The sequence below is a fragment of the Mustela lutreola genome, chromosome 5 (assembly GCF_030435805.1).
Source record: "Mustela lutreola isolate mMusLut2 chromosome 5, mMusLut2.pri, whole genome shotgun sequence".
Classification (NCBI taxonomy): Eukaryota; Metazoa; Chordata; class Mammalia; order Carnivora; family Mustelidae; genus Mustela; species Mustela lutreola.
Genome location: NC_081294.1, coordinates 41871189 through 41894329, shown reverse-complemented (window position 1 = coordinate 41894329; position 23141 = coordinate 41871189). Strand labels below are relative to the sequence as shown.

At 41.4% G+C, this 23141-nt stretch overlaps 1 protein-coding gene across 4 annotated transcripts; it reads right to left on the bottom strand.

Moving 5' to 3' along the window:
• Positions 1-3664: 3664 nt before the first annotated feature.
• SLC26A2 (solute carrier family 26 member 2) lies at positions 3665-22261 on the bottom strand. Of its 4 annotated transcripts, none has more exons than XM_059174019.1 (4): positions 22022-22261; positions 10398-10575; positions 8625-9361; positions 3665-7224 (listed from the first exon to the last, which is right to left on the bottom strand). In XM_059174019.1, exons 3-4 carry the CDS (start codon positions 9330-9332, stop codon positions 5707-5709), a joined length of 2226 nt encoding a protein of 741 aa, XP_059030002.1. In that variant the 5' UTR covers positions 9333-9361; positions 10398-10575; positions 22022-22261; the 3' UTR covers positions 3665-5706. The 4 variants fall into 4 exon arrangements, with proteins under 4 accessions (XP_059030002.1, XP_059030003.1, XP_059030005.1 ...); XM_059174020.1 differs by having other exon boundaries at positions 8625-9357; XM_059174022.1 differs by lacking the exon at positions 10398-10575.
• Between the last annotated feature and the right edge of the window lie 880 nt (positions 22262-23141).

Here is a 23141-nt window from a genome sequence, read left to right as displayed (position 1 = left end):
ATCTGAATGGAAAAAGCATGAGCTTTCTGATTCCCAGTATCTTATTATTTTAGGGATGGGGATGAGGAAGAAGGGCAGAGAACTTCCCTAAAGTAAGTTCATTAAAGCTGCAGTTAAAAACCCTTTCTGGCTAAGGATGCTTGTCTTTTTGCCAACTAAAAAGCCTTCAGTTAGAAAATCTTGTCATTGGTATTTTGCAATAAGATTATAATTACCTGGCCTTTTTCAGAGCCATAATTCAAGTCTAACAAAGGTACAAGTTTCCACTGTAGGCTTACAAACATGGTATCTCAAAAGGCATTTAGTGTCCTTCATTATTTTAGTTTTCATAACTCAATTTGTCCACATTTTATATCATAAACAGAAAAATAGCATACCTAAAAAAATCCACTCTTTAGTATATTGCTTATTTAAATTTTCCAACTGTAACATGTTTACTTAAAAAATGTTAGGTGCAAAACACTTTTAAAAATAATAGTCCTGGGACGCCTGGGTGGCTCAGTGGGTTAAGCCGCTGCCTTCGGCTCAGGTCATGATCTCAGGGTCCTGGGATCGAGCCCCGCATCGGGCTCTCTGCTCAGCAGGGAGCCTGCTTCCCTCTCTCTCTCTCTCTGCCTGCCTCTCCATCTACTTGTGATTTCTCTCTGTAAAATAAATAAATAAAATCTTTAAAAAAAAATATATAATAGTCCTTGTCAGGATAAAAATTACCTTATAAAAATAAATCTTCCCCTACTCCCACATCTAAATTCTCCTTCACTAAAGTTACTAACATTTTTTAAAAAAACTAAAATGTACCTTTAACTTACAATGTTTCAACATTATTTCACGTTAATAATAACAAGCTATGATAAAGCAGTAGGCTTATTATTTTGGCATGTTCCTTTATAGTTTTCACTCTTTTTTTTTTTTTAAGGATTTTATTTATTTCAGAGAGAGCATGAGCAGAGGGAGAGGCAGAAGGAGAGGGAAAAGCAGACTCTCCACTGAGCAGGCAGCACGACACAGGGTTCATACAGGGCTGGATCCCAGGACCCTGAGATCGTGACCTGAGCCAAAGGCAGACACTTAACTGACTGAGCCATCCAGGCACCCTCCATTATACTTTTCATTCTTGTATTAACACTTGATGATTCCAATCTTGATTATCTAATGAAATCTTAATACAAAAGAAAAAAATCCAAATTAGTTCAATGCCTAAAAGCCTTCTGGATCTAATTTCCTCCTCCTCGCAGTTTTGAAAACCCAGCTTTAAATTAAGGCATCACTAGAAGAGATAAAGAAAACAGAGGGAAAAAGAGAGAAACCTCCAAGAACAGAAAAATGAAACAAAGCCTAAACCCTGCTGAGTGGGTTTTTGCCATTTCACTGTGGAATCATTCCCTGAAGAGACCAGGAGCACCCATGCCTCCTTCTTTGCCTCAGTTGCCAGTCTCCTATTCAGACCTCAGTCCAGGCTCGGCTTAGCCCCTCCATAAAGCATCTCCAAATGCCCCAGGTGCTACCTAGGAGAGTTACTGTATAGCCCACCTTCTAGACTGAGTACCACAGTCCCAGGGCCCGGCCCAGGGCTCTAGACCCCTGCACGGGTCTCAGCAAGTATTGAGTTGTTATCTACATGGGTGCAGAAGGAACCTGTAGCTCATCTGTCGCAATACAGAGAGGAAAACAATTCCTTAATAACGTTAACAAAGATCCCAGAGCTCAAATTTATCATCGTAACTTCCAGACTCCATTTAAGTTCCCAAGAAATACACTGCGTTTTTCTCACATTTGTATTAAGAGCAGGGCTAACACCCAGGCAATGTGTTCTTCGGCGACAAACTCTTAGGAAAGTACGCCTGCAGAGAGTAACTGATTCATTGAAACATATTCATTAGCATCAAAGTAGTCTAATGAACTCATCTAACATCTTGATACGTGTTTAAAGATCACCATTTATCATACTGGAAATTTACCCAAATTAGGGTTTCGATGACTACTATTGTTTTTTTTTTTAAAGATTTTATTTATTTATTTGACAGACAGAGATCATAGGTAGGCAGAGCAGCAGGCAGAGAGAGGAAGGGAAGCAGGCTCCTTGCTAAGCAGGATCAGGACCTGCGGAAGGCAGAGGCTTTATTTAACCCACTGAGCCACCCAGGCACCCCTCAATGACTACAATTGTTCAAAAGCTAAGTTGAACTATTCAGATTTCTTTTCCTTTGGTCCCACTCAAAAAAAAAAAAAAAATTTTTTTGTCAACTAGACATTTGTTACTTTTACCACCATCGTAGGCTAGTCCCTCAGTCTATGCTCCAGAGTAGGTCAGTTGCAACTTTGCCCCTGCCCTGGGGTACCACATGCTCTTCAGCTCCTTCAGCTTTGGTGAATCTGCCCTCCCTTTCTAGAAACAGAACCCAATTCTGACTCTGCTGTCAAATTAAGGTGTGGCTCCTATTCTTCCTCTCCCTACTGCTGTGTGAGGCTCTGGGGATTGGATCCTACTCAAGTGGGTCCCTCTCGTTTCTCCCCCATTTGGTCAGAGGCTTTTTCAATGGTGTATTCCTTTCACTCCTCTTGAATGTTATCCTTTCTCTTTCTGTGCCCTGGCATACCCCACCCTTCTGGCTCTCAAAGTTTTAACCATCAAGAACGTAGACACTACATTTCAATTAAATAACCACTTGAAGATATTTGGAATTTTATACATTTGTTAATAAGCAATGAGAAAATGCTTCCTTTAGACTCTAAAGTTTAGGGTAAGCAAGATATTTTTGTATCCATAAAGTGTGTAAAGTATCAGCTATTAACTAAAGTCCAAGCCTCAAGCAAGAAAAAAAAAATGGAAATAATGGTTTTGATGGTGAGTTAGATTTTGGTTTCAGATTTGATTTCTTTAAATACTAGCAATCAAAAGTATGTCAGTTTAGAAGGGCCTCAACCCAAGCAGAGAAGTGAGATAAATTCTAGTGAAATCTTAAATGTGTTTACAAGTGGATGCCAAAAGTAGATTCTTGTTTGCTTCCTTGGGTCGAAGAGGAACAAACTAGTACACAATTCAAGAATCTGCTAATCGGGGCACCTGGGTGGCTCTTTCTCTCTCTCTCTCTCTCTGCCTGCCTCTCTGCCTACTTGTGCTTTCTCTCTGTCAAATAAATAAAATAAAAATCTTAAAAAAAAAAAAAAAAAAAGAATCTGCTAATCGCATGAACTTCCAGAATTGTTTATATCCTCATATGGACAGAGAAGTCAGGTCAAAGTCAGATCCTGTTCCTCCATTCCAAGGCATTTTCCAGATTGTTTGGACACTTTTTTTTTTTTTTTTCTGTGCTAGTGTTTGCAAAATTATGGGGTTATCTTGAACATGTACTCATTTACTCTCTCTCACATGGCATTAGACATCTGTAATGGTCTGGATTCAAACCTGGTTTGGCAGGGTAGTTAAAGAGGGATTAAAAACAAACATCTAACCAAGACACTGTGATTTCACTATTACTATTCCTAAAACTGGATAGAAAGGGCAAGTAGTGGCTAAAACCCAACAAAAGGTAGGAAAAAACCACAAATAACAAATAGCAGTTAATATTTCTGAAATTCTAGACTTCAGTTCTAAAAGGATGTCAAAATTTAGTACTTAGTATATTTAACCATGAAGTCAATCACTTCCAAGACAGAAATCTGCTTTTCTTTTGAGAAATAGCTTTGTTTTAATAATAGAAAGGCATTTTCCATGTAAACAGATGAGCAGAGTTCTACCAATAGAATAGCAACACTTGGGAGTTTTTGGAGCCAACAAAGAAGCTAAATATGTTTAAATGTGTCCCACTCCAACAGATGCCCTACACATAGGGTTTGCTTCTCATAAATATTTAAGTTGTTTAGAATGTAGTAGGTTAAAAAATGATTTGCATTTCTGTAATTATTATTTTGCTTGTATTAGTGTGGCTAAATGTTTCAAACTCACATACATTAGTCTCCTAGTCCTAACTTTGGAAAACCTGGTGTTTTTTTTTGTTTTTTTGTTTTTTTGTTTTTTTTGTCTATCAAGGTCCACATACAGAATGATAAGATTTTAATGTCCGACATTCTTGCTTTTAAAAAGGAACTATTCCTGTGGCCATAACCTGTGGCCAACTGTCATAAATAATATACAAAGAAGATGGGATGTATGAATATGATGTTTCTAAATCCTCCTGCATAATAGTTTTAGGTAACCCAGAGAGTTAAAAGCTGCCACTGTCGTCCATATTTATTGTACATCAATAAGGTGCATGGCAGTAAGCATTAGCTTTGTTTTCAGTAAAACATCTACCAATTAATTATTGATGTTCTTTTGGAAGCATCTTATCACTTCCATGCACTCCTTTCCATTGGTTACAATAAAATATTCCTGCAAGAGTAAAGATGAATAGTTACCTTCTATTTGGAGAAGCCTGTCAATCCCCAGGGACCCTTGCTAAAATGCCATGGGAAGGGAAAAAAAATTCACTGCTAAGTAAACAAATCTTAAAGGAAACCATCAATCATTCCTTTTTTCAATCCATCCTTAACAGTGGCCTCAGGCTCATTTAAAATGGCTGTCTAGAATTGTGGAGTCAGCGTTCTGCCTCTTAACCTGGCAAGCTTGTCGCTGGTAATCCACAGCACTGTAAGACAGGTTCCATGAGAAACACTAAGTGAATGAAAGCTACCAAAGAGCTTAATGATGGAGAAATACTCAGAAACGGGGAAATACTGAGATCACAGAAAAGACAGGGAGGATTCCTATTATTCTGGCTGATTAAGAAGAAGAGCTCTTCACTTGCGTACTTACCCTAAATAAACAGGCAAGATTAAAAACATCCAATGTATCATGAAGAATGCTCTAAGTAACATGAGGCCAGCTGGTAGGATTTCACAAACTTGCCCAGCCCCCAAACCCCTAATAAGACTGTGCCTGTGGTTCCCTGCCTTAAGGAATGGTGCTCTCCTACACCAAGCCAGAGATGCTACTGATGTCCAGGGAGCCAAGACTGGGAAGAGAGAAGTACAAGTAAGAATAAACCCTTTGCCCCAGAAGTCTCCTGACCTGCTGGTATCAGGGCAGGCACAACACTGTTTCCTTGTCCCCCCTTCTACTCCCTCTCCAAAGAGTCACATCAAGTGGGTGCCAGCACTTCCCACGTCAATGTCAGCTTTACCTCCTGATGCTGAAGGAAGAGTCCAGACGCTTATCTTCTACAATAGCATGGTAATTGAGTTTGAGGGCTAGTTTACAGTTCAATATTTATGTAATTCCAAGAATGCCTCATATCTGCAAGGAAGCCTGAAACCACATTATTTTCTTCTTTGTGATTCTGCCCAACCATAAACTTCGCCACATATGTCTATCTACAGAGGCCATCAGCATTAAAGGAATAATGTCTAACAAACAGGTGAAACTTTCTTTTTTAAAAAATATTTATTTATTTGAGAGAGAGCGCGCACACACGCACGCGAGGGTGCACACAGAGAGGGAGAGGGAGAAGCAGGCTCCCCACTGAGCAGGGAGCCCATTGTGGGGCTCAATGCCAGGACCCTGGGATCATGACCTGAGCCAAAGGCAGACGCTTAACCGACAGAACCACCCAAGTGCCCCAGGTTAAAATTTCAAGTGCAACAGTTTCCACTGTGGAACTACAAAATGTTACATTCTTCAAACCTTAACCTATTGGCTAGACATCATTCTTCTTTCCATCTACATTCTCAATCACTGGAAAGGCTCAGACCATTGGAAATACATACTCCTTTCTGATTCTGATATTCTGCAAAGGCCATTGCTTCATACACACTATAAAAGAGGAGATTTTCTTCTTCCTCTTTGAAATACTCTCCACAGGCCAGGGAATCCCTCACAGAGGAATTGCATTGAGCCAGTAGAACCTGGATGCCAATGGCTTCATAATCTCTACGAACTTCTTTCAGTGTATGGATCCCTGCTGTATCTAAAAACTGTATTGCGCTACAGTCAATCACTATGGTATGAAGGTCCAAGGGATCAAGGGAAAGTTGCATGGAAACTTCGTCCTGGATTCCACTGAGAATCACTGTCTCCTTCATGATCTTTTTCTTTGCGGCCTTCTTCCGAGCGGCCTTTACTAAGACTGGGTTGAGAGTCTTTTTGTATAAAGCGGATTTAAAACATTCTTTGTTTATGTAGTAGAGAGGGGCTACAAAACGGAATATCTTGATGCCTGGCTTAGTCTGAAGATTCTTGTAAGCAGACATGGATTCAAAGATTTCAGACTCTTCCACCAAACCAAGCAATGACGTCTTTGGCTTCTGAGTGCGGAGAATGACACAAAACATAGAAAAACAAACCCCAGTAAGCAGGCCGATTTCAGTACTTATCAGTGCAGAGGACAGCATGGTAACAAACCAGATAACTGTATCCATTCTGCTAACCTTCCACATCTTGGGCAGATCCTTAAATTTAAGCAGGGCTCCCCGGAGATTTACAATGGTGATTACACCAAGGACACTTTTCTGAAGGGAATAGAATAAAGGAGCTATTACCAGGAGGACCAAGAGAAGAACCAAGGCTGTCACCACACCAGAAAGCTGAGTTTGGCAGCCTGTTGATTCTTTAACCAAGGTCTTTGCAAGAGCTGCGCTAGTAGTAAAGCAGTGGAAGAAGGAAGGGATGATATTGCAAAAGCCAATGGCATACATCTCTTGATTGGCTTTGACCGTGTAGCCATGTTTCTTGGCAAACATCTCAGAAAGTGATACAGTGATAGCAAAACCAATGATTGAAATAGCTATTGCATCTACAGCCAAACTAGGAATTAGGTTCCAGTCGGGTGCTTTTGGTGGCATGAACCCTGTGGGAATAGACCCAGCAATACTGGTATTGTATTTCTCATTTAGTTTTCCAAAATGAGAGGCTAATGTGGCTGCCACAACGACAATGAGTTCAGTTGGAACTGGTGCCTTAAGCTTGGACTTGAAGTGCTCATTGAGTTCTTTGGTTGGCAAGAGAACCAAAAGGCACAAAAGGCTGGTAATGAGATCACAGAGATTGGTCTTATGGATGTTTCTGAAGATTTGTATCCAAGTGGTGATGAGCGAGCCCACACCACTGCTCCGAGGAAGGCTGAGCCCAAGGAGATACTTGGCCTGAGACGTAAGAATAGTGAAGGAGGCACCAGTGACAAATCCACTCAGCAAGGCGTCTGAGAGGTAGACAGAAACAAAGCCCACTTGGAAGAAGCCCATCGCTACCTAGAAGGAAGGATATATAAGTGTTAAATGTAAGTGGAAAAGAGCTCTAAACCCTCTAAATAAATACCCTGGCATTGCTTTGCATGGAGATGTACCTGCAGCATCACAAAATGTCAGAGGTAGGAAAAACTTCAACTGTACATCAGTCCTCTCGTTCTACTGACACGCAGAGGGCTAAGAAACTAGCCCAAAGTCACACTGTTACTCAGCCCGCATGAGACAAGAACTGAAGATTACTACCTTCTTCTTCAATGTGTCTTAAGCATGAATAAAGTTCAGACCTCTTTGGAAAAGAAAAAATTCTTAAGGATCCACAGGAAATTATAAAAACTCAACCTGGAAAAATTCTCCTAATTAAAAAACCCATGTGTTTTCAGTAAATTACGAATCAGTACTATAAAAGTGAAGTTTTACTCTTCTCTGAGAAACTCTTCTCATTCAGTGTGTATGTGCTGGTGCCAAACTGCCTCCCATACCAAATCCGCATCCTCAAAGACAAAACTTTTTCATTTCTTTATTTTTTCCTCTTCCCAACGATTCCTCAGAATTCTTCTGAGCCTATTCTCACTGGTGAGACATAATAATAAAAAAGCAAACAGACCCCGCAGAGCCCCCCACTCTTCTGCCCGTCACCCGCTTCTGCCTCTCCTCTTCACCGAATACCACATGAAAGGAGCTACTCTCCCTCCCCCAGTCCACACTGGAACCAAATGCCTATAACGGAGAAGAGGTTTAATGCTGGCATTGATGCCTGGAGGCCAAAAGACAGGGGCAGGATGATAATGGTCGCTTAGCAGATTCTATGGGAGACCCGAAGAGAATCTAATTTTCTAATCCTTTCTTCTGGCTAATAATACGAAATGGTGGTTCTCAATTGTTCCCCAGAAGTCCAAGAAAATTGCCATCTTTGGTGAGAATCACTCATCAGAGCAACAAATCTAAAGGTGGGGCATCTACAATTTGAAACCACCTGCCCTCCTCCCTTTGCCAACCTGTAGCCTGTTACCCTCCTCCTGGTTTGTTCATGCTGACTCTGCTGATAAGCAACCACACATCATCACAAGCAAACCCAGCGTTTTTCAACATGTAAAATGACGGAGTTGTCCTGAGTGATCTGAGGTTCCTAGCTGGTCAACGTTTTTACAACCAGATAATGACAATCTGGCTGACTGAAATTCCTTGGTTAAGAGGCTGCCTAAGGTTGAGAGAAGAGAAGCAGCCTTATCTTACCTGCGGAGTCAAACCAGGGCTTGAATTTGGGCTCTATCCCTCACATGTCCTGAGCATTCAATGAATGACAGCTTTAATTATTACACTCTCTGAGACCCCTGAGAGATCTGAGATTTCAAGTACAGGGACTGCTTTTGCTAGAAAGAATGACTCATGCCACGGTTTCTTACCTGGTAAACTCCAGCCAGGAAGGTCACCGTGCTGCCGATCGCGATCGCGTAGCAGCTTCTGTCACACATCCAGTCCAATGTCTGGTTTAACAGCTCACTCCCATTTGAAACCATCCCGAAATGAGAAGGCATGCCCTCAGCAGTGTCATAGCCGGCTTTGAGTAGTTCTCGGTCAACTACCTCACCTATCATAAGGCACAATATTCCAAAAATGCCCACAGAGATGTGACGGGAGGTACCCAATAAGAAATAAATGATGCTGGCAAAAAAAGAGGTATACAGCCCATAGATAGGTTCTTGGCCAGCCAACAGGGAGTAAGCAATGGACTGGGGCACTAATAGGATGCCCACGATCAAGCCAGACATCACATCCCCTAAAATGTTTTTCTTCAGATCATATTTTGGGAGCCACTGCAAAACAGGAAGGAAACCCAAAATCATATTTTTGGCTCTGGTTGAACTACACTGGCAACTCTTGTGCAGTTTTTTAATGACGAATTGCTTGAAGTCAGTAGTTGACTTCTCTTGAGGCTCCATGTGGATCCTATGGTAAGGTGTGCTTTGATCACTTGCTTCAAATTGCTTCAAGGCAGTACCTGAGCCCCTTTCGAGCTCCAGATGCATATCAGATAGAGAAAGGTTTTGCTGGTTTTCTTCAACTGAATTCTTGGGTGACAGATCATTTTGCTCTTTCCTTTCCAAAGACATTTCTGGAGATAGACGCTTCAGCCTTCTACCTTGAAGAAAACACCAGAATTAATGGATTAAGTAATTCTCAGCGCTCACACATTTTAACAGTTCTATTTGTCTTTTGTGAGAGTGAAGAGGAAGTTCAGTTTGGGGGCAAGTATCAGATTCACTTTCTTTACTTGAGCCTCGTATGTCTTGGTCAGGGAAAACAAGAACAAAACCAGACCAAAACCAGCCAAGTCAAAGCAAATAAGTCATTAGGTATAGGACTTCCCAAAGTATAAACTATCAAGAATTCCTCTCCATCTCTGCCTGGCTCCCCTTGCAGTTTTCCCCTCCAGAAAAGGTATCAGGATGGCCTGTCCCCTGCCACTATCACTGTCTTCGTTCCAAGTTTTTCACTCCCTGGTATACCACAAAACCTTCACTGCTACCTGCAAGTCCCTGAAACTAAGATGGTCCTTTTCTTGTAATAGACCATAAACTGCTTACCAGATACTTCACAAGTGAATGTCTTTGTGTTAGCTGTTTGCTTAGCTTGAATGGCGAGCAACCTCTCTGACCATCAAGGTTCGAATCATTTTTATACCCAGTTAAAATACTACCTCTTATACAAAGCAATGACCAGTCCCCTAGCCCAAGTGAATCACTATACTCTCTGTATCCCATAGCATTTTGCAGCTTCATAATAGTACTAATCACACTTTTGTGTTAGTTAAGTAAGAGTCTCTCCAGTTCCTGGAGGAAAGGATATCTTGTTCACCGCTGTAATTACCAACAAATGTACAACTCTGAGACAGGAGACTTACAACATATTTGAATGAATCAAAGGACAAATGAATATACAACTTTATGACTGTGGCCAAACAGAGATTAAAATATATTAGATGGAAGACTCAGAAAATTTCCTGTTTTGGAATTGACAGAAAAAAACACCCTTTACTGTAAAAATAACACACATTAATTTTGTTTGGATGAAGGGGCTATAGCTGGTCATCCCATTTAACGAGAGTGAAATAATAGTTACTTTATGATCTTATTAAGTTATAAAGAAGAAAAGAACAGATTTAGATGACCACTTACCCTGAGCAAGTCAATCAGATTTATGGATACACACAGCAGCTCTTCATTCCTCAATGCAACCCGTCTATAACTCTCTTCTTACTTCCTACTCAGGCCAACCTAGTTTGAGTACTTTTCTTATGTCCTTCTATTTTGGAACAGCTCTTGGTGATTCCTGGGTCAAAAGGCTTTTCCAAACCTAAGATGCGCAAAAGAGGCAAAGAGGCAAAAACAAAATCTTAATCTTGCCTGACATGGCTGCTATCTGGGAAGGAAAAAAATAAAAATTAATACTAGAAAATGCAACAGAGTGATGGAAACTGTAAAAAAGAATTGAAATGAAATACTAAAAGTGAAAAACACAGTTAATGCATGAAGAATGAATGCCTTTGACAGGGTCATCAACATATTTGACAGAGTCAAAGAAAGAATTCATGAAATCAAGGACCAGTCAAAAGAAATTACCCAAACTGAAAAAGAAAGGAAAAAAACAGAATTTTTAAAAAATAATAATAATGTAAGAGAATATCCAAGAGCTATGGGACATATTAAGCAATCTAACTTATGTATAATTGGAATCCCAAAAGGAGAGGACAAAGAATGAGCAGAAAAAAATATCTGAAGACACAGTAGCCAAGAATTTTCCAAAATTAAAGACAGACACCAAACTATAGATCCAAGAATCTCAGAGAATACCAAAAACAACAAATTTAGAAACAAAAATAAAACAAAATCCCACACCTACACATATCATACTCAAGCTGCTAAAAGCAAAGATAAAATCCTGAAGACAAAGATAACATCTGAGACAGCCAAATTAAAATGCACAGGAACAAAGACAAAAATTATAACTGATTTCTCATTTGAAACATCAGAAGATAACGGGGTAATGCCTTTATCACAGAAAAACAGCTGTCAACAATTCTATAACCAGAGAAAATATCTTTTAAGAGATGGAGAAATAAAAACTTTCTCAGACAAATACTAAGAGAACTTCCAGTAGACCAGTGCTACCGTATTTACATATATCAGACAGAAATAGGTCCACACAATACACAACAAAGAAATGAAAGAAATAAAGTCCAGGAACAGAACACATGAAAATAAAATCCATTTTAAAATTTATAATATCTTTAATTGCTCTAAAAGATAAACCTCTAAGTAACAACAGGAATGCATTTTGCATATGCAAAATAAAATATATAAATGTAAAATTGTATAAACTATATAAAAATAGCACAAAAAATGGGTGGAGGAATTGGGAATTGTAAGGTCTTAAACTAGATATGAAGTGATAAACTATTATTTGAAGGCAGATGTATATTGTAAACCCAAGAGTAACCACTAATTTTTTAAAAATACAAATAATACGACAACTGTAGAGAGAAAACAGGATCATAAAAATTTTTCAATCCGAAAGAAAGCAAAGAAAGGAAAAAAAGAACCAAAAGTAGGTGGAACACAATGGGAACAGCTTGCAAGATGGTAGAATTTAAAACAAACAAAAATAATTACAACTGTGAAAAGTCTAAACATGTCAGTTAAAAGGTAGTGAGTTTTAGGTTAAATTTAATAAATAAAACCCAACTATATGCTATCTATAAGAAGCCCAATATTTATTTATTTATTTGCTTACTTACTTATTTTTGAGAGAGCATGAGGGGAAGGACGAGGGAGAGCCAGAGGGAGAGAGAGAATCTTAAGCAGGTTCCACGAAAGGCATAGAGCCTGACACAGGGCTAGATATCATGACCCTGACATCGCGACTTGGGCCAAAATCATGAGTCAGTCACTTCACCAACTGAGCCACCCAGGCACCCCAAGAGATCCACTTTGAATATAGGTAGATTATAAAAGTGAAAAGACTTGCCTAATGTAGTAATTTATTTAGCTTGTAAATGACTGAGCTGGGTAACAAAATCTAGATTTTAGGACTCTAAGCATAGCTCTTTTTGAGCATGGTGCTATTCCTACCACCTATCTAATTAGCTTTCTCTAACCTCAGATACTTCCAAACACGTTAGAATTCAGCTACCCTACACATCCCACTTTCACCTACCTAGCACTGGTAACTACAAACTTGTACCCTACTCTCCATTCACTATAATCTTGGCCACGGTCCTTTTCATCTCTAGCTCTCAAAAATTTAGGTATTCGTTCACAAACAGTCCTAGAAGTGGAACTGATAACAGCCATCAGTCTGAATCTAAAAGCCATCTATAGTTTCCATCATCAGTCCTACTCACCTCCTAAAATTCTCAACACTACATATTTTTTCCCTTTCACACTATTTTAAAACCCAAAGCAACATAAAACTACATTAAAAATTGCCTTAAACTAAATTGTAGGTATGACTTTCATACAAACTAAGCTCCTTGGGAACAAGCTCCACTCTAAGTAGTCTTTCTATCCTCCAAGATGTCCAGGAATATGCTTTCTAAAATAGGAACTACAACATTGGCTAAGCAAATAACTCAAATACAGAAAAAAGGAGGATGCAAAGCAATATTTATTTTCAAGTGGAAATATCTACTCAGGAACATATTTTTCAAATACCCCTTTTTGCACAAAAATCCTCTCACTTCCCCAAGACAATTACTGCTTTCAATTATAGTATTCATCAATTGCTCCGTGAACATTAAGAAATGACAGTGTTTATCCTTGGAATAGAGCTTATAGCCAGACATCCATTTTAAGGAGGTTGAAATACAAACTATACATTCCATTAAGTTTAACAAAACATGATTCTACTGTAACATCTAGGCTAGTTTCTCCCTCTAATAACACTGATCACTGAGAGTGAGAAGAGGAAAGGTTCAAGAGGAAAACATTCAAGCTTTCCACATTACTTTGCAGGAATCCGAAGTGGGGAAAAAAACCATTTGAGGGTCACCTGGGTGGCTCAATGGGTTAAGCCTCTGCCTTCAGTTCAGGTCATGATCTCAGGGTCCTGGGATCGAGCCCCACATTGGGCTTTCTGTTCAGCAGGGAGCCTGCCTCCCCCCCCCCTCTCTGCCTGCTGCTCTACTTGTGATCCTTCCCTCTCTGTCAAGTAAATAAATAAAAATCTTTTTTAAAAAACCATTTGAAAAATACATTTACATATGCATACATTAAATAACAGTAGTAGCTCAGGCAACACAAAAAGGAAAGACATTTCTGAACTTCCTTCTTCAACAGCACACACACAGCTGTGACCACCTAGAAGGTGGTCTGATCCAGATGGGTACCAGCAGCTCTGGCACAATATCCATGTGAATTACCAAGAGGTTAGAGCAATGGACTAGAAGAGAGGTTACACCTCTTCTGTATATGCCCAACAGTGGTCAGCAAACTTCCTTTTGAAGATTTGGATAGAAGCAAAACTATGTCTACTTTTGGTAATTACAGCATAGGATTTTAACTAACAGTGCTTATATACCAGTTGTGCAATTCGTGAAACTGAAATGCCCTTTCAGATGGCAATTATGTTCAGAGGAGAGCGGTAAAGTCAGCCTCTGAAACAAAATGGCTCCATAGTCATGCTTTGCTCGACCTGTCTGTATATGCCACACTCGCTGCCACATAAAACCGAAGCCGCCGACCACCATGATCAAAGCATCTGCACAGGGGAGAAATCTCCAGGAGCTGGAAGCGTTTAGAAAGGCTTCAAGCGAAGAACCTGTCTCATGTCTCACCTGGGCTCTAAAGTCTGGGTCGGAGTTGAAAGAGTAAAAGAGGACTTGGAAAATGTATGAGGGAGAAGAAAACTCAAAGATCGTTCTGAGATTGGCAGAAAAGAATCAGAAATTAGAATGTTTCAAGCACCAGACGCACATGGGAAATTGGTTAAAGAGGAAGCTGAGAAGGTACCTGGGAGAGATTCTGGAGGATTCTGTATGCCAGCTTAAAAAAGGCAGACTTTGATCTGTAGGCCGTACAGAGTCCCTGAAGGTTTCTGGGAAGGATTTAAAATATCACTCATTTGGTAAATAATTATATGTTATCTTATCACATCTTCTGTTATGCTAATATTTCTTTTCCTACTAAGCAATTAATAGTTTAGCTTTTTTGTCTTTTATGAATAAAGAAAGAACTTAAGGTTGTTTGGAAAAAACTAAACCATAAACAGGTACAACTAAGGTAGAGTCTCCATTTACACAGTGCCATCCCATCCTCCAACCCACTGTTGCCAGACAAATCCAGGGAAGACCATAGCTCCCGTCTCCAACCTATTCACAGGTACCTGCAGCCAAAATGGCTGGAGCCTAGGCAAACTGTTCCAGGCCCTAGACTGAGAAGCTAATGCTGTGAGAGGGCAGGCCTCCTGAAGCAAAAGGAAAGACTGTTCCCCATCAGATGAAAATTCAGACCCATCTTTGTTCCGTGGGTTTGCAACCTTTGCTTATTCTACAAATGTTCATTAGTGTCAACAAGCCTTCCAATGCTGGATTGGTTGACTTTTCTATGGGAGCTCCTAGAGGTTGACTTTTCTATGGGAGTCCTGGTCTTCATTACATCATAAATATTTACTAAGCACCTACTATAAGCTAATCACTGTGATAGAAACAATGCATCAGAACCTAGACCCCAAACCAAGGGGTCAATCTTTCTTTTCCCTACCCCACCAATCCTATATATGATCCATCAACAAGTCCTGTCTGCTCCATCTCAGATAGCTATCCATCTTCTCCCCACTGCCCAAAGTACCTGGAATTTAACCACTTTTCACTCCCCTCCACCATCTTATTTGGGCCACTCTAATTGCCTATGAAATCTGAGCCCTGCCTACCTCTCTACCTTCATTTCCTACTGCCCTTCTTGCTGTTTCTGGAACATGCCAACTTGACTCTTTTTCCAGGGTCTTTGCACTTGCTCAAGTTCTCTTTGCCTGGAATAATCATCCCTAGATCTTTGCAGGGTTTTTCTCATCCTTCAGATCTCAACGGAGTATTATCTCCTTAGAGAGACCTTCCTTGATCATTCCAAATAAAATAATACTCCACCCCATCCTTCTCTAAACCCTTACCTGGCTTTATTTCTTCATAGCACTATTATACTATGTATTTATAAACTAAAGAAACTATTATAGTCTTTCTCACACATACAGTATTTCCAGTAACAAAAACAACTCAGCACAGAAGGATCAGTAAGTTCTTGCTAAAATGAATAAGAACCCCAGTTTCTCCACACAATCAGAGGGTTAAGACAATGATAAACGATGAGCTATCACAGTCTAAGTGCCATCAACAGAGGTCTGGCATATTCGGAGAGTGCAGCATAGGGCGCAGGCCAATGTGAAAAAGTTGCAAGTAAGAAAGGAAAGGAAACTGAGGCCAGTGAAAGGTCCCAGGATAATCCAAGGCCCAGGAAAACATCACCCAGAATGCCAGATCCCTGGGGTGAAGCTGCAGGAGATTAAGACTAGACTGAAAGATTAGTTTCTCATTTGATCCCCAAAAGCCTGGACTTCATCCTATGCACTATGGCTGACAAAGGCATGAACTCCAGGGCGGGGCAGGGGTGCAAGAGGCTTGACATTTTGGTGGTACAACTAGACAAGAGACAATAACGGAGAAGGACAAGTCTAACACAAATTGTGAGGTGGACCACACACAAAAGGAAGAATGATGTCTAGGAGCATGGAGGAGGAAGTGGAAAGAAAGGAGACAACAAAAAGTTTGACTTTAGGTTTCACAGGTTTGACATTTCCCTTAGATGTTCAAATGACTCCAGTGAGTCCAGTGAGCACTTAGAAATGGGGTGTTGGGTGCCTGGGTGGCTCAGTGGGTTAAAGCCTCTGCCTTTGGTTCAGGTCATGATCCCAGGGTCCTGGGATTGAGCCCTGCACTGGGCTCTCTGCTCAGCAGGGAGCCTGTGAGCCTGTTTCCCTTCTTCCCTACCTCTGCCTGCCTGTCTGCCTACTTGTGATCTCTGTCTGTCAAATAAATAAAATCTTTAAAAAAAAAAGAAAGAAAGAAAGAAAGAAAGAAAGAAAAGAAAAGAAAGAAATGGGGTGTCAAGCCCAAGAGGGAAGCGTTAACTGGAAAAATAAATGAGAGTATGTTGGTCATTAACACATAAATAGTATCTCTTTTTCTCTGAATTTCCATTATTTAGATGTTCAATGAATGAGCTGAATATATGCTTTACCCTCTCAACTACATTATAAATTGTTCAAGGAGATGTTTTATACTTTTTGCAAACTCTCACAATACTTAGCATAAAATCTGTCACACGGAAGGCATTTAATAAATATTTTGTTATGGACAGACTGATTTCTATTTTTTTTTTTAAAGATTTTATTTATTTATTTGACAGAGAGAAATCACAAGTAGACAGAGAGGCAGGCAGAGAGAGAGAGGAGGAAGCAGGCTCCCTGCTGAGCAGAGAGCCCGATGCGGGACTCGATCCCAGGACCCTGAGATCATGACCTGAGCCGAAGGCAGCGGCTTTAACCCACTGAGCCACCCAGGCGCCCCTGATTTCTATTTTTAAAAAGTTATTTTAACCAAAAAAAGTCTAAAAAGAATTACCTTTGCCTTCTAAAATCTGAGTTCTGTTTCTCTGAAAGGTAATTGATACACTGCTGGTGGGAATATAAAATGGTACAACCCCTGTGGGAAACAGTCTGGTAATTTCTCAAACAGAGAATTACTATATGACCCAACAATTCCACTCCTAGGGATATAAGCACTCCCCAAAACAATTAAAAACAGGGACTGAAATATTTGTATGCCCCCGTTTATAATAGCATTATTCACAGCAGCCCAAAGGTGGAAACAACCAAAGTATCCACCCACAGATAATAGGATAAACATTGTGGCACAAGCCATACAATGGAATAGTGTTTAGCCACTAAAAAGGAATGTAGTTCTGATACTCTTCATCTACATCATGGATGAACTCTGAACCCGTGTTGCTAAGTGAAAGAAGCCAGGCACAAGAGGACAAACACTGTATGATTCTGCATACATGAGGTATCTACAATAGGCAAATTTACAGAGACAGAAAATAGATTAGAGATTACCAGGGACTGCAGGGAATGATTTCTTTCTTAATGGTTACAGTCTATTTTAAGTTTTAAAAGTAACAACTACTGATAGTTACACAACATTGTGAATCATACTTGATGCACTGAACTGTAAGTTTAAAATGGTTAAAATGGCCAGTTTTTCTTTTTTTTAAGATTTTATTTATTTATTTGACAGAGAGTGGGAGAGCACAAGCAGGTAGCAGGGAACCCAATGCAGGGTTCAAACCCAGGGTCCTGGGATCATGACCTGAACCAAAGGCAGTCATTTAACCAACTGAGCCACCCAGGCGCCCCCAATTTTATGTTTAATATCTATTTTAACCCAAACAAAAGTAGGAAAGGAAGCATAGTACTAAAAAGTTCTTATCCTATACATGAAATGGTTTACTATCTCTGAAAGTAGGCTGTGATAAATTAAGGATTTCTACTATAAACCCCAATGCAATTCCATTAATCACAAAGAGTTATGGCCAATAAACCAACAAAGGAGATAAAAACAGAATCACAGAAAATACCGAATAATCTAAAAGCAGACAGAGAAGGGGAAAGAAGCAGCAATCATATAAAATAACCTAGATCTAAAGTTTGTGGAAAACTTGAGAAGTATTAACATTAACGTAATATTGCTGTGAACAAGTCTTCCACCAAAAGACTCTCTTCACTTATGTGGAAAAATCTCAACTAACTAGACTGTAACTGGTGTGGTCTGTGTAGTCTGGAAATAATATCCCAGGACCCACACTGCTTGTAAGCAGTGGTACGGTGCCTGGAACCAAAGCCTGTCTGATTCATACCTATTCTGTCTCTGGACTGCTTATTTTGAAACTTTTCAAATCTTCAGAAAAGTTAAAAGAATGATACATGGAACACTGGTATATTCACATTTCCTATTACACAACTTAACAATTCATTCATTGTTAAAGTTTTGCTACATCTGCACTTTTGCACTCTGCAAACATACCTGTTCAGGGTTTTTTCCATTCAACTACTTGAAAATTACAGACATATTTTAGCCTTAAAAACTTAATGGGAACAACATTGTTTTTGTTTTTTAAGATTTTATTGATTTTTCAGAGAGAAAGAGAGAGCACAAATAGGGGAGAAGGCAGGCAGAAGGAGAAGCAGGCTCACTGCCGAGCAAGGAGCCAGACTTGGGACTCTGATCCCAGGACTCCAGGATCATGTCCTCAGCCGAAGGCAGATTCCCAACCAACTGAGCTACCCAGACATCCCGGAACCAACATTTTTTAACCACCACGAATGCTGCCTCTTCTTCAAAAGCAGAATTCATTAACAACATGAGAGCAAACCATCTGGATACACTCTTCAAAAATCTGCAATGGCTCCCCACCTCCTACAGCATATAATCTAAAAAGTTTAGTATAGGTTTCTCTCCATAAATGAGCTGAACCTGCCTTTCTTTTGCTTCCTTCCAAGCACGACGGTTCTAGTCACCAGTCCTTGAAAATATTAAGCATCCTATGTTCTCTAGGTCTTCGCTCATGTTGTTCATTCATCTGGAATGCCTGTTCCTTCTATCTCCAACTATCTTGGTCCTTTTCCTACTCCTTTAAAGCCCACCTCAAATGCCAGAGGACAAAGGGGTTAAAACTTCTTTGGCTATGTACTCTGACATATTCCATATAACTACTTAGCACTCAAAGTCACATGTCTTTCAAACTAGAGTGCATATTTAAAGGCAAACACCAAGTCATCCTCATTCCTACATAACCCAAGACCCGATACAGTGCCTCCCATTGGTATACAGTGGTATACCTATATTTATTGAAATAAAGGTGGAGTTTCAAGTAAATGTAATGAAGACAAAAAAGTCTTATTTCCCAGTCATCACCAGTAATTAACAATGTTCACTTTTGTCTGTGATGCAAAAAGTAGAACCACCATAAAGCTTAGGGGAGTAGCACAAGTGCTATGACATACTGTTTCTGGTATAAAGCCCAATGTAAGACAGAAAAGTAAAATACCCAAGAGGAAAATAACTTAATGTAAAACAAGGATCAAACTATTAAATAGTTCCTTAACAGTAATTCACTGCTTTCCAGAAGATTTCATATACATCTCCCATTTGCCTCCTCAATAAATCTGAGAAGGGATTATGAATCCTTTCCTCCAGTCACTCGCTCAACTAGTAGGACCAGATTCTCAACCCTCATTTTCCAATTTCCAGGGTTCCCTCCCTTTCTAAAATACCACTTTACCCCCAAATCTGTTTCCTTGCTATGAAGTTTTAAGAGCTAGATCAAATCAACAGTTCATGGTTAAGTGCTCAACTCATTTCTGAACCTTACTAATTTTACTAATTTACTAATTTTACTGCTTGAAGCAATATACACATTATTGAAGCAGGTTTGGTAAAGGATTAATAATAAAATTACTTTTATCTTTCATATGACACCCACGCAGTGGTAACATTTTCATTTTCCTTTTCTATCAGGAGGAACAATGTAAAATTTACCTCTGTAACTACACTTTGGTTAGAGTAATTCATACCCCAGCCAAGAGTCAAACATGCCAAGCAGGTTCCTACCTCCATCCACTTCTGCTGGCCCTCTAACTGGAATGCTGCTTGGGGCTATGTTCATGGCTTTGCTTCTTGCTTCTTTTTTTTTTTTTTTTTTTTAAGATTTTATTTATTTATTTGACAGAGAGAGATCACAAGCAGGCAGAGAGGCAGGCAGAGAGAGAGGAAGGGAAGCAGGCCCCCTGCTGAGCAGAGAGCCCCATGCGGGACTTGATCCCAGGACCCCGAGATCATGACCTGAGCCCAAGGCAGTGGCTTAACCCACTGAGCCACCCAGGCGCCCCTGCTTCTTGCTTCTTGTAGGTTTCTGCCCAACTACTGTCATAATGAGTTCCCTCCCACACACAACTTCTAAAATAGCACCACTGCCATCACCATGTCTCCTTCCCGGGCCCATCCCTGCCCTGCTTTATTTTTCTCCATGGCCCTTCTCACCATCTCGCACTGTATACATTCATTCATTCACTCAGGGTTAACTGTCTTATGAGGGCATAGAAACTTGCTCTGTTTTGTTCACAGCTGTATCTCCTATATCTTGACCCAGGTACAGCACCTAACCAGTGCTTAACAAGTATTTCTTGAGTGAATGGATGAGTGATAGCTTAACAGCTATGGAGTAAGGAAAAAGCAGTGACCCCTCTCTCTCCACCTTCATTCACCATAACAAAGCCATGTCAAGAAAAAGCCATGTCAAGATGGTTTGGTAACCATCTGCTTGGCAGTTTATGCTCAGTAAAGGTAACGTCAGTGCTCAAAATGCTCACCCCTCATAGATCTAATCTAGACCTGTCCAAAGCCTGGAATATGTAAACTCTAGATCTTCCCCCAGGGAGGCAGCATATTATAGTATAATGATATTCAAATACAGAGATCTTTTAAAATTCAGATTCTCAGGCAAATTCAGGAATGAGATCCAAGACTGCACCCTGGGTGACTCAGAGCCAGGGAGGTGAGGGCCACACTAGGAGAATCACTGGGTAGCTACTGGAGTCAGACAGATCTCTATTCAGATCTCAGCTACACTATTCAACAACTACATGGCACTGGTGAAAAACTTCATTTTAGCCAGCATCAATTTCTCACCTATAAAATGGGCTGACTTGCAAGTTGTATAAAGCTAACCCAAGTACTTAACACAGTGCCTGGGCACATAGCATTTGTTCAAAAACACGACAGCTCCTACTCTGTCCTTGGAGATTCTTGAAAGGAAAACAAATGGGCTTATTTCTTCCAACAGGCTTGGCTCTCCATTTCTTACTCACTTGACATTCAACAACAAGAATTTCTGCTTAATCCAATATTGGATATCACATTAGTTCCAGATTTTTTATAAAGAGAACCGGAAGGTCCTCTTTATAAGGAAATGGAAAAAAGGAACTAGAATGGGTGCCGGAAAGTTTAAGTTCTATATGCTTCTAACTCACGTGGTCCCCAACCTGTGCAAAGAAAGGGCCTAGCCGGATATTCTCTGAGTTTGGGAGAGCTGTCTGTGTACAAGTCCTAGCTCTGCAAAGGACTTGCTGTATAATGTCGGGCAAGGATCTGGCCCTCTGTGTCCCTTCAGTGGCCCCATCCATCCAGTGAAAGAATTTCAACTTAGTCTTCGAAGAAGTACAGTTCCTGATTTGTACTTAACCAGGTGTGTATGGTTTTAAAAACCAAGATAATGAAGTCCTCTTGCATGTCCAAGCCTCAGTTTCCCCATCCGTCCAAGGGTGGGAGGCTGGGTAGTGGTGGCGGCTCCAATCTCCTCGGTCTTTCTCCCAGTTATCTGGGTTCCAGACGGCTAGATGAGGACTCCGGCAGAACAGCACCATAGGAGGTGCGGGATGTGTGTGGGGTAGGAGGTGGCTTGCTGAGAAGCAGAGTCTGGATCGCCACGGTTGGAGAAGGCGGGGTTGATCGCCCGTGCTTACAGAGGGTGCAACCCCAACGCACGCCCACCTACCACGGCCTGGCCACGACGCCCTCGCTTCCTCCCACCACGACTCCGACACAGGCCGAGATGCCCGCAAGAGGGACCCTCTGACCGCGCGCAGGCCGGCACCTCTCCCTCCTCCCTTCTCGCGCCCCCTCCCCTCCGCTCACCTCTCAGTCTGGGGGCTCCCGGCTCACCGAGGGCTCGCGGCACGTCCTCCGCCGTGGCGAGACTGAGCGGACACCCCAGCGCAGTCAGGGATAGCCCGGTCCGGGACCGGCCTCCCTTTAACCCGCGCGTCCCCTTCCCCGCCCATCGCCCGGCCCCCGAAAAAGGCGGGGCCCGGGCGGGACCGCGTGGAGCTGCCGGGAGCTACCGACCGAGAGGTGCGGAAGACCCAGCCCTTACAAACGCTCCGGAGGTGGCAGTCACGTGGCCCCGCCGGCGATCGACGCGGCCGCCAGCCAATGACGCGGCACAGTCCGCGGGGGTACCGCCCCCTGGCTGCTCTCCTCCTCGCGATTGGCTGCTCTGGGCAGCACCGCCACGAGTCCCAGTTTCTTAGGGCGAGTCCTCCTCGGCTTGCGCCTGTGAGGTCTTATTACCGGTTTTCCACCCTAACTCGGAAAGCGTAGGGAGGAAAAAGTGTCAGGAGAAATACAGAAGTTCTGTCTAGAGCTGTTAAGTGTTCTGCGTTTGCGGTGGAGGGGCAAGGTCTTTATCGCTGATTTCTTGGGACCCCATTCCTTCCCACCTCCGCTTTGTAGCTGGGGAATGAAGGCCCAGAATGGGAAAAGGTCAGCTGGGACGTTAAGGGGTTTTGCCCTCAGTGTAACCTATTCTCTCTACTGAAGGCCCCAACAGCCAGAGTTGCCTTTTAAGATGTGAATAAAAATGTAAGAATAAATATGAAATATAATTCCAACCTCATTTAAGATCATCAGTGGGTTTTCTTTTCTTTTTTTTTTTTTATTTTATTTATTTATTTGACAGAGAGAAATCACAAGTAGATGGAGAGGCAGGCAGAGAGAGAGAGAGAGAGGGAAGCAGGCTCCCTGCTGAGCAGAGAGCCCGATGCGGAACTCGATCCCAGCACCCTGAGATCATGACCTGAGCCGAAGGCAGCGGCCTAACCCACTGAGCCACCCAGGCGCCCCATCAGTGGGTTTTCTTGACATATATAGATAAAATCAAATTCCTCCCTGAATGCTCTGGGCCCTGGCGCCTTTCTCTTCACCGGACATCTGTCCCTCTCTGCTCTCCACCCTTTGCCCGCCAAGCTTGTTCTCT